General features: G+C 35.8%; 1 protein-coding gene across 26 annotated transcripts in view; it reads right to left on the bottom strand.

Annotated features, from left to right (window-relative positions):
- Positions 1-12,808, bottom strand: part of DCDC1 (doublecortin domain containing 1) — a 490,046-nt gene that overhangs the window by 63,595 nt on the left and 413,643 nt on the right. For all 26 annotated transcript variants that reach the window (XM_072790960.1, XM_072790959.1, XM_072790983.1 and 23 more), the window contains 3 exons: positions 10,202-10,295; positions 7,565-7,735; positions 967-1,152 (listed from right to left, as the gene is read on the bottom strand). In XM_072790960.1, the coding sequence (XP_072647061.1) occupies positions 967-1,152; positions 7,565-7,735; positions 10,202-10,295 (451 nt within the window). The remainder of the gene's footprint in view (positions 1-966; positions 1,153-7,564; positions 7,736-10,201; positions 10,296-12,808) is intronic.

A 12,808-nucleotide genomic window follows, 5' to 3' on the forward strand; every position in this document is an offset into this window, starting at 1 on the left:
GCCTAATCTACATGGTGGTAATGAGGGTGGTGAGCCCTAAACTTCATTTTTCCCTTTCCATTCCCTACTCAGGATGCTGCTTTGAGTGAAAAACTCTGTCCGAGATGTTGTAACACTGGAGATTCTTCCAATTAGCTCACCACCACCTCATAACCCCACCATCACCAAAGCAAAGCCAACTGCCTTCAGATTTCCTCAGAGGGCTGACTACTTTTCATCTTCAGAGTTACTATTTGCACTCCATGTTTCTTGCAACTGTTCCTGTCCCCTCCAGACCCCTCCCACACTGCACTGTTTATCCAGTTTAGGGGAATGAGGAGAGAGACCTGCAAGTGGAGAGAGCAAGCCCTGGAGAGCGCACCAAGTTGAAAGATCCCTCTTAGGAATCACTCCTTTTTATACAGGTTTGTAAGCTCCCCTTAGGACATCCTACTCTAAACTTGAAGGAGAGGACTTTTTAAATGGTGCCATTTTAAATTAAGATCACAGAAAAGTGGCAGAGATTCTTTTTCTCCATAAGCTATAAATAGTATTAGACATGGATGCATGCATTCAGGCACCCAACCTGAAGAGCCATTAACAACATGTCAAGTTCCCCCTGAAATGTTCCATACTAGTATAAAGAAGTTTGTGAATACAGGCAAAAAAGCTGCTCCACTAAGTAAAGATTTGCAGTTGCTTCCTCATCTAAAAGCAACACAGAGAGCAGTGGAAGGTGTCAGTAGATGATTAAAGCCGCAGAAGTGCCCAATTAACTTCAAAGAGTGTATCGAACTATTAATAGACAATGTATTTTAAATTACAATGGGGAAGAGGAAATCAATGCAGGTGGAATGGTAAAGGTGCATCAGAGGAAGATGAATTGGATGAGTGGAGATGAACTTGAGTGCAAGGCAGATAATGAATGCATCAAAGTTTCCAAAGTGATGCCACACACGTATTAGCAGAGCTCAGATCATTACACACCTCTGCCACACTGATGACCTTGAAAGGCCCTCGTGAGAATGGTTTCTGGATCTTGGAGCCTGAGGCACAGAGGAATGGCAGCCCTGGAAGCAACTGTTTCAGCCCCTTCTCTGCTCTCATGGATTGTCCACATGCTAAGCAGAGCATTGTTTTTTTCTTCCCAGTGGGGGAGAGATAATAGTATCCCTAAAAAAAAAAAAGGAACAAAGATGGTTTTATGTAGGCATATCTAAAATATGATAGCATTTTTGTAGAATGTTAAATTTGAAATCTCAACATGAATGCATTCTTTTGCTCCCTAATAATTACACTTTAAAAAACATACTTCCAAATTCTGTTGACTGGAAAAGGCGAAAGGCAGTAACAATTCAACAATTTATGTCAATTTATATATAATTTATGTCAAGAATCAGGGTTTCTTGGAGGAATGGCCAGTTCCAAATTTGGGGCAAGAAATATACAAGGTAAGCAAGGTTGTGGGGTGGTGTCTGGAAAGAAAAGAAGCCATCCAAGAGTAAAGGAATCATTTTAAAAAGACACAAGAATCAGCAACATGAAGGAGCCTCCACTGATCCAAAATGGGACAATTTGAGAACAACAAAAAGAATGATAACCAAAACACTTTAGACATGTTTAAAAATATAAAATCTCATAAGCTCATAATGATGCTAAAAATACTTATAAGTAAACTGGCACCAATTTATAACTCTGAAAACTAGTCATTAGAAAGCGTGCCAGATTATTTGCAGAGATGGGCACAATAAGACTGCTCATCCTTGTTTGCATGTCCTTCTGAAATGTGACTTTACGGCTCCTCCAATCAAGAAATCTTTCTCCTTTTGTCCCTTCCTTGAATCTAAGCAAGACCATGTGACTTGCTTTGGACAATGTAGCATTAGTAAATGTGATGCAAGCAGATGTGTAAGAAGTGCTTGCATATTGGAGGTTGTTTTTTTGGTTGTATTTGGAACCCTGTAATTGTTCACAATGTGAACAAACTTAAGCTAGCCTACTTAAGGAGCCTTGAGGAGAACCAAGGAATGTTCTCTGTCCCCAGCTAACAGCCTGCTGATATCCCGACGTGTGAAGGAGACCATCTTTAACCATTCAGTCCCCATAGAACCTCCAAACTACTGATATACCACCAGACGACTACACATTAGGGTCACATGAGTGACCCTGGGCAAGACCAGCAGAGTGGCCCCATTAAGCCAACCTCAAATTTTTGGCCCACAGAGCAAAAAAAAAAAAGTGACTCTTGGTTTAAGTCGCTAAGTTTTCAGGTGGTTTATTATACCACAATAGATAAATGAGATGGATAGAAAGAATTAACGTTTATCCTAGCATCCCTTACAAACCATATTTTTGGTAGTCAAATACCTAGTTGAAGAGGATAAATGTCATTGAAGTTTTTCCTTATATAAAAAGCTCAGCTAATAAATGTTGGGGAAAATGACAGAATTAGACAAAACAACCCTTTGGAGACTCCTAATGAAGTAATTGATTTAGACAAAGATCATCAAAGAGTGACACTAGATGAAAATTTATTGGGAGATTTGTTAAGTGTGAGGTTGGGTTCTAATCATGCCCACTGATACCCATTTTCACTAAAAATGGAAAACACAGATATTATATCCCTGCATAAGTGATCAATATGAAATATACCATAAACCCATGAAGATTATTGTCAAAAAATGTTAAACATCAATCTAATTACAATTCTAATGTTAAATTCCTTTTGCAGGAATTATGGGGGCTAGAGAAACAAATTTAAAAATGCCATAGGAAGTAAACAGACAAATCCAAATAAGAGACATTCTATAGGACAATTCTAGAGCCTACGACCAAATGTCATATAGGAATCTTGCTTGAATCCTGGTTCATATCAACCAACCATAAGAAGAATTTTTTAGGAGAACTTAGGAAATTTGATTAAGAACAGGGTACTTGATTGATAGCTAAAGGATTATTGTTACTTTTGTTAGCTGTGATAATGGTATAATGATTATGAAAGAAAATGTTCAAATTTTTTAGAGGCGTATGCTTAAGTTAAAGGTGAAATGGTATCAGGTCTCGGGTTTGTAAAGATTGCAAAAACCTGGATAATAGTCTAATTTAGATAAAAAGTAAGAATTCATTACACTATTCTATTTTTGAATATGTATGAAAATTTCTATAATAAAATTTTAAAGTGCTTTTATATAGACTCTTTAATTTGTTTTGGTCTTACAAAACTAAAAGTTAGGTGCAGCCAGAATTAATAATAATAAGTCAATTTCCAGATGAGAAAACAAAAGCTCAGAAAGGAAAGTTTTCATCTAAGGATACTCAAGAGGTACATGGAAGGAGTGAAATATAAAACTGACTTCTGATTCCAAGTTTTTGGTTTTTTTTGCCTTTGTTGTATTTCTTCAACTACTCCTTTAAATATGTAGAGCTACCTCAATTCAAAGCCAACACTTAGATGATACTTTTGAAGATGTAATTCTTAAATTCCACTATGGATTTTTCTACAATTTCCAGTTTTCTACACATCATTGAACAGCAGAAAATTAAAATATTCCTGCTAATAAATAAAAAAATAAATAAATAAATAAATAAATAAAATATTCCTGCTTAGGTGGAATTGAATAAACATTATGTACAAAGTCATTTCTTTTTTTTTTTTTTTAATTTTCATTTATTTATGATAGTCACAGAGAAAGAGAGAGAGAGGCAAAGACACAGGCAGAGGGAGAAGCAGGCTCCATGCACCAGGAGCCGGATGTGGGATTCGATCCTGGGTCTCCAGGATCACGCCCTGGGCCAAAGACAGGCGCTAAACCGCTGCGCCACCCAGGGATCCCTGTACAAAGTCATTTCTATAGCAGCATGTGCTTCATGATAAATCACGTGCCAATAATTTTCCTTATTATACTAACGAAGCCCATTGAAAAGTATCCAGAAAATGTATTTCTCATTCATTAAAACATCAATCCCCATGACTGTGGTGCTACAGGTTTGATGATCCCTGAATTGTTCTACTTTGACAATGGTGCATGTATACAATGTAAACTAGATTTTTTATTCATTCATCACATTTGATACTGTTTTGAAACTGCTGATGGAAAGAAAAAGGCAATATATTTGGGGAGCTCTCAGGTTAGCTATGTCTGTAGAATACAGAGTTTAAAAATTCAGTAAGCCAGCTATGGTATTTTGTACAAAATACCAGACAATTTATTTGACTAATTCTTTTCTCCATAAAATTTCCTTGATTTATTGAAATGAATGACTTGATCTTTTGGTCTTATAGATATATGGTCTATTACATGATCAATAATGACCATCACTATTGTATAGTACCTAATGTGATTATGAATAAATTATTCAGTGTCTTTATCATAGTTATTATTTAAATGAGATATCATATGTGAAAATCACTAATATTGATCAGTATGTAACATACAGTAGTTATCTAGCATATAATAGTAACTTCTTATTAGTTTTCTTTTTCTAAGCTATCCATAAGGATGAGGTCTAGAAAGGGAGTTCTTACCCTACATCCAAAATGGATTTCAAGGGGAGTCTGTAAACTTTCTATAATTTATATGAAAGATGTTTCTCTACACATGCACATTTTTGGGGAAAAGAATATCTATAATTTTCATGAAACTCTCAAAGAAGTCTGTATCTCCAAAAAGTTTAAAAACTATCTAGCGCCTTTTAACACTGAATAGATTTCTCCTAAACCCAGGAGAGGTTTTTAGTCTGTGAATTCCAGAATTGATATATTATTGTACTCTTCAGATCAATCATATTAACTTCTATCAGATAGGCTACCATTTAACTATTGAGAAAGGAAAATCATAATCTTTTAGAACAAATAATTGCTGGAAACTGAGAAGTTGTATCTTGTTTAACAAAAGAGCATCTTGATTGTATGATTAAAAGAAAGGTACCAGTTTTATAATCATTGAGCCCTAAACTCTAGGACTCCTTTCTTTCCTTTTTTATTATAAAATATTTCAATCATACAGAAATAGCACAGTATAGTGAATCCCCATGAATCCACACTCAGCTTCTACAATTACTATCTGGAAGTTAACAAAAATTAACAAAAATAATCTAAATTTTGTCTAGATTTACTAAAATGCAACCAAGTTTTAAAGGCCTGTTGGAAAAACATTCAAAAAGTCCTAAGATGGCCACTAAATAAAACTAACTAATAATTGGACTGGTGTCAACCTGGAAATTGAGGAGTTTACAGGATGAAATAAGAGTTCTGCAATGGGTACTAAAGACCAGAAGCTACTGATGAAGCCATTGAAAGTGGCAACTGTGTTCAAGTTTAAAAAAACGACCTTAGAAGGCCATTTGAGTCTCTGCTTATAGAGCTCATTTTGCAAAAAGAGCCAGTTCACACTGTGCTGGAGTCATGCGGATGTATCTTCTAAGCCGCACTCTCATTAGTAAGAAAAATGACAGACAGCAAATGGCCTTCAAGAATGATTTTGAAGAAAGTGAGTTGCATATATGATTTTAGGATGAATTCAGAGTAAAATCAGTGTGCCAACTAGCTGCTGTGTGGCCCTATAATCAGCATACTGATGGTCTTAACTTGTTTAAATGATGTTTTCTGCCTATTTGGGTTAAGGAAAAGTATGTAAAATAGTTTTTAAAATATTTCTAAAAAAATGTTCAAGTAGAAAATTCTGGTACTTAGACTGTTGACCTTTTCTTAAGCATAACATCAAGATGTCCACTAAGATCTCTGTTCCACTGTCCCTCACACCTTTCATGCCATCACTCTCTAAAACTCAGCCTAGAATCTACCATCTGTCACTGTAGTTACTCTCCTCGCCTTTTCCACCAGCTGTACAGTTCTTCCTTTCTTGTGTCTTTCAATAAAAACACAAGTTGTATAATCACTGGAAAATTTTGATCATATACCAAAGTATGATAAGCCCCCTTCTATCCTTCACTCAGTTTCAACAATTATCAACAATTACTAATTTCATTTTATCTGCATCCTCACCCACTTCTATTCCTACCCTAGATTACTTTGAAGCAAATCCCAGGCATCATATCATTTAATTCCTAAATATTTCAGTATGTATCTCTAAAAGATAAAAATTCTTTTAACATAACTATAATGTCACACTTAAAATTAATTGTTTTATTGTAATTTATTTGCTATATATTTTTTGTCAGTTAGGATTTTGGCGACTGCATGGTCTCTGTGCCTTTTACCATGTTCCTCTACCTCTTATGTTTTCAGTAAATTATTAGTTAGAATGAAAGACTTGATTAGATTCCAGTTACATTTTTGGAGGAAGGAACACTTCATAAGCAATACTATGTACTTCCATCGAGAAGAATATAATATCTGTTGTGTCCCTGTTTGTAGTGTGAGTAGCTACTGATAAACATTGCCTAGGTCAATCAATTCTTCAAAGTTCACAACATAGTGATATTCCAACTTTTTCATACCTCATTTATTATCTGGGGTATTCCTATGAAGTGAAACTTCTCATCTACTATTTTGTTATCCTAAGGGACATTTCATAAAGGAAGGAAAAAAATAAATGCTTGATTCTTTATTTCCTACTTGCCAAAGTAACTAATTGGTTCATTTCATTGTGATCAATGAATTATTGTTCTGGTTAAAAGTCAGTATGAACATATAGATTTAAATATATTTGATGTATGTCAATTCACCACATTCAGTAGTCTTATTGATGCTTAAATTGTTTTTCTTTGAACTGGGATACTTTTTAAACTGACTTGATTCCTTTTAAGCTGACCTTAGTAGTCTTTGACAGCATATTTGCTAGGTGGTATGAGTTCACAGACAAAAGAGAAAAGAGTTGGGAGGAGGATAGCATAGTCAAAACCAAATATATGCAAAATAGTATGGTAAATTTGGATAAATGCAAATTATTTAGTAAAATCGGGGTATTTGGGGTGAAGGAGAAGAGGCAGCCATTTAGAGATGTCTGAGGAGCAGAGTAAAGAGGATCTTAGAGAATCTTGTAACGTACATTATGAGATTTCTATAGGCCAATAGTAATCAGCAAAAGCAAGGTAGCTTGACATACAGACCGCACAAATAGCTCAGGTATTTGTGAAGTATGCAGCAGTTCCTTACTAATAAAAATTACAGGACCCCATTTGAAAAATTATTTTCTGCAAAAATCAGAGTGTAGGTATTCAGTTTTAGACCTATGCTTGGTATAATATAATTAAAGTCACTTACAATCATTTGAATCTTATATGCTTTCTGGAGTGGAGTGACATCTAGGGTGGCAGATTAACCTGTGGGGGTGTGGTGTACATGATTATCCTCACTCCTGAGTGTTCTGGTGAACTGATGATGGACCAAAGGTGGTGCTGATGATAGGGAGCCATTGAAACAATATAAGCAGAGGGTAATACCGATATTCCTTCATTGTTTCCTAATCAGAATCACAGAGTCTAAGTGATTTCACTCACAAATCAGTATTTAATTTATGTGAATATAAGGTTTTCTAGGGGAAAAAAAAAAAGATCTAGCTTTATTAAATTACTCCATTTTCCCCTACTTTTCTTTTATCCTTAGTAGAAAAGAATCACTTACTGGTTGATCAATGTTTTCCCCTTTAATCACAGAGGATGTACAAATACCAGCATAATTTGCTGCTGTGATCTCCTTATCCAGTACAGTGCTGTGAAAGGCCACAAAAGCTTTGATATTTTCCACATAATTCCACTTTTGATTGGATGTCCCATTGTTATAGGGTTTATATTTCTGAAAAAAAAAAAAGATAAAATATGGAGTCAGACAGGAGAGTTTATGATTTTATTATAGCTATCATAGTTTCATTGCATAAATTCAGAAAGTATATATAATTAATCATAATTCTACTATGCAGTAATAACTATTATTTATATTTGATGATTATATGTGCAACATTTTTTATATTTATAAATATGCATCCTCTGATTTACAAAAATGAAATCACAAAATGCATATACTTTGGTAGCTGCATTAGTTTTTTTTAACAAGAATATTCCATGAACCTTTGCCATCATTTGAAAGGACATACACTATTTGATCTTAGTGATATTTTATTTTACCACTTTCCAATAGGTAAACATGTAGATTATTTCTCAGATTTTCTTTATTATAAGCAAAAAAGCAATGAGCAATCATATAAATACATTTTCATGTAAATCCATGAAAAATTCTTTAGAACAAACTCCTCAAGTACAGTTGCTGATAAAATAACATGATCATTTTAAAATATCATGAGACATCATATTAAGCTTTATAACATCTAAATGCTTTCTAGAAAGGTTATTCTAGTTTGTACACCAACAGTAAATAATATGGCCTGTTTTCCTCACATTCTTGCCCAAACATCATCAGTTTAATAAGTGAAAAATAGTACCTTGTTGCTATTTTAATTTATGTTTCCCTGGTTATTATGAAGGTTTTTTTTTTTTCTTTAAAAAATGTGAGTACAGGCAGTTTTATATGTAACAGAAAACAGCACATTTATTCTAATTATAAAACTTGGCTCAAGCATAAATAAAGAAATGAGTAGTTTCAATTTTAGAGAATTTAAACCAGTAGATTAGTTCCAACTAAACATACCATGACACCTCAAGGAACTTTATAATGAATAGCACTTACTTTACCAAGGAGAGATTGATAGTAAAGAGGAAAATAAATGGGTCTTCAGAATTGATTTAATAGGTCAGACAACAGAGCATCCCTCAGAGGCATGGAAAACAAAGACTATATTTCAAGGAACAGAGAGTGGGGGGTCTGGTAACATTAGCCTAACATGCCTCATTTTTATTATTTTACATGGGCTTTAATATTTTCTCACAGGCTGATTGCTTCAAGAAATCAAAATGAAACAACCGCAAAGAAAAAAATTTGAAAGGTAATACAAATTATCTTGAGATCAAACTTATTTCTTAAAAATGGGAACCTTAGGGGAAAATGTCAATATCTGTAATTTTATGAAACTGATTAAGGGGGGATCCCTGGGTGGCGCAGCGGTTTGGCGCCTGCCTTTGGCCCAGGGCGCGATCCTGGAGGCCCAGGATCGAATCCCACATCGGGCTCCCAGTGCATGGAGTCTGCTTCTCCCTCGGCCTGTGTCTCTGCCTCTCTCTCTCTCTCTCTGTGACTATCATAAATAAATAAATAAATAAATAAATAAATAAATAAATAAATAAATAAATAAAAAAGAAACTGATTAAGGTACAAAATTTGCATCTGCATGAGGTTTTAAGCTCGCGGTGGCCCATGTCAAAGAGGCACCTGACAGGGAAGAATGTGATGTTATATATACTATGTCTCCTAGAATAAATTTTTAGTCCATGTTTATCAGCAGGATAGAAGACTTAATTAAGCTTTGATATTTGTCCAGATTGCTTTATCCCAATTATGGATTCGGGACCTGCAAAACAAGCTGCTTCATTGCTATTAAAAACATCGAATAAAACAAATGTACTTTGGGGACAATATATTCTGTTTAACAACAAAAAAAATGGTACATACTGTGGAGGATATAAAAAATAAATTCAGAGCAGGGGCACTCCTAAACTTTCTTTCCTCCTATAAGGAAAAACACATACCCATTTAGGAGTGTCTTTGATTATAAGTAAGGATGACAGATAAACATGAAGAAAGAATTCCATAGATCTTTACCCAACTCAAATGAACCCAGATTTCTCTAGAGTCTCCAAAAATTGTTTGGCTGCTTTAAGCATTTGCAAAAGTATGTTAAAAGTGTATTTCAAATGAGTATCTTAATAGAATTAACATTGATGAGGTCACATCCTTCAGGAAGGCCTTTGATCATGCTCTTTCCCTCCAGTTACCAGGTGAGAGGGGAATTGTCTATGTCCCAATCACTGAGCTTAAAACACGTGCATTCACTTGACCCACCACTGAGACTGTATGAATGTTACTGGGATAATTTTTCATGCTTGCCCTTGGATTTGATTTAAGTAACTAGCATCGCTCCTGACATGCAGCAAGCCCACAATCACCATCTGTTGGATTAAACTAAATTAAGAGCTACATGAACATGTTGAATTTGAAATCTAGGCAGACTATTGTAAATATTTTAACAATGGCATTCAAAACAGGTTTCTATGACAGCCATTGTCTTTCTCCACAACAAGGAAACATAGAGCTCTACTTAATTTTAAATAAAGGGCCATAATTACTACTTAGCCTATATTTATATCTTACCTGAACAATAACTGGAGAGCCACAGACTTCATTTCTTGTTTTGGTCATTGATACTGCCAGCACAAGGTCTGGGTTACTCACCAGGTGAAAGGTCCTTTGGGAAAACAGGATTAGGCCTGTTATCAAGTAGCATAACCAGATCAGAGCTCCCTCTGTGCCACTTACCCGAGTGCTGCCTCTTAGCTCCGAACACGCTCTGTGATAATGGATATGAATCCTTTAAGCATTTCTCCCCCACAGAAGCACAATGTGAAGCTTTCTCAGTAGAGAGTGCTGGAGGAACACTGCAGGAGGAAGGGGCTCTCTTGCTCTTCCTGGCTTCTGCATGGAGTCAGCAGCTGGGAGTGAGGATATCCAGCCTTGCTCTTCTCTAACCAGGTGCCCAGAGTGTGTGGTCCCTGGGAACTCTCAGAGCCCTGGCCTGGCCTGGCCTGGCCTGGGAATCATTTGCTTGTGGTCCTCCTGACATGGACGTCACATGCTCTAAACTTTCTGCCTCCCCAGCACCCCCATTCCCTTTTCATGCCTGTGTGTCCCCAAACCAGCTGTGACCCCATGTATGTTCCAGAAGGCTACTTCCTTCTTGCATAGCAACCACAGTGCAGGTCTGGCCAGGCAAACCAGTGGGTTTTTGCCATGCAGCTATCTGCATCCATACCTTTTCTAATGAGTTCTGAACTCTGGCCTTGGGAAAGGGCCTAATTTCCCTCAACTTTTTGAGTTTGTCCCTAACTCCCTCAGCCCCAGAGCACTGTCCAGAGGATTTTTAAAAACTATCTGATAGTTACTCTTTTATTATTGTTTAATAATCCTTTACGTTACATATGTCATTTAAATCACTGTATGGTTTCTGTCTCCAGATGGAACCCAGACTGATAACCCTCTTTACCTCCTGCTATTTATTATGAAAGGCACTGTGGCAAAATGATTAAGAACATGGATTTTGGAGCCACAGTGCCTAAGTCTGAATCCTGAATTCACTTATTAGTAGCTATATGGCTTTGCTTAACAACCCCGTACCTCAGTTTCCTCTTCTGTAAAATAGGATAATGATGCATGCCTCACAGGACTCTTGTGGGAACAAAATAAATTAATGCACAGAAAACACACAGAATATTGCCTGGCACATATCATTTAGAATGGGCTATGATTATTAATGGTTGTGATTTTTTCTTTATAGCTTTTCCTCAAATTCTCTTTTTCTAAGGAGCATATCCTAAAAGCACAAGATATACTTTGAATATTTTTAAGTTATCTTACATAGGAGCTCACATAAAGTCCCCATGACTGAAAAAAAGAAAGAAAATGATTGAGCTAAAACCCTCAAATTCCTTTCCTTGCATCACTTAAAAACAAAAATAAGCCAAAGAGTCAAGAAACTTGTCTGTATAGAAAAAGCCAATTCTTTATGTCTGTCAACATGGTTACATTACACACCAGCAGTGGCATTCCTGCTGTGGAAAATATAACTCGTCCTATAAAATTTAATGATGTGGGAGTGGAAGGGAGAGAAGGTGAGAGGGAGTCTGTTATAAAAGTAATATATTTCTCCTTTCAAGTCTTAAAAAATTCCAGATATCTAATTTAAACTTCTGTACTATAAATAAATATAAAACAATATATCCTCACTGTAAAGAATTTACAAAGTATTGGAAAATAGAGTTAAAAATTATAAGAGAATTTTAGACATTACTCATATCACTACAAGATAACCACAATCTTGTATTTCTCCCTTCTATTGTTAATTAATGATGTATCATTTTATATAAAAAATGAGTACTGGATTTCATCAAATATCTTCTTAGCATTTATCAAAACTGGGCACTGCATGAGAGCTGGTATTCTCTATTATTCAGCTGTGTAGCCTCACCATTTGCATAGTTTGGGTCTTGCAGTTTTACTGACACTCAAAATTATTCATATGAATGAATGACCGTACATTTCCTGCAATGACCTACTGAGATGCCAAGATTAGTTACTTAGCTATCTATGTTTCTGCTGCTTAAAATAGACGTAGCAACTTCTCCCATGCTTCAGTGCCATGCTCAGCCATGATAGTGTTGGTTTTCCTTTTCATTTTTGAACAGTACCATCAACTGGCACTTGCCCTTAGCAACAGTGCTTACATTTTGCAGGAAACTTAAGTAATAGACTTATATATAAAACCCACTATGTGCTAATGGCAGTGTGAGAACTTACTCTGTGTCCCAGGAATATCCCAAGAACACCACAGCCCCTTCCATCAACCCAGGAAATGCGTGCTTGCAAGCAACTTAATCTCCTGCACCTCAGTTTACCTAAGTTTTCAAATCAAGTGATTAAGACTAGGAAATTTTAAAGATCCTCTTGCAGCTCCAAATTCTATGACACTGTATTTTCCCCTGTATAATTCTGGGTCCTATTGAGGAGATTTTCATCCCTCAGCATTGTTTTCATATTTCCCTTTAGAAGCCACATGTTTAATTCAGATTTTGCCAGAGTTGAAAATGGGAGAAAGATGCCAGGTTATCTCAAAAGTTGACCTGGATCATTCTCCTGCATGGCTGGAAACCAAATGAGTGTATCTTTGGCAATTTCCTACTCCCTTTCCATGCCCCCTTGCTTATT

Source organism: Canis lupus, chromosome 21 (genome assembly GCF_048164855.1).
Source record: "Canis lupus baileyi chromosome 21, mCanLup2.hap1, whole genome shotgun sequence".
In the NCBI taxonomy this organism is placed as follows: domain Eukaryota; kingdom Metazoa; phylum Chordata; class Mammalia; order Carnivora; family Canidae; genus Canis; species Canis lupus.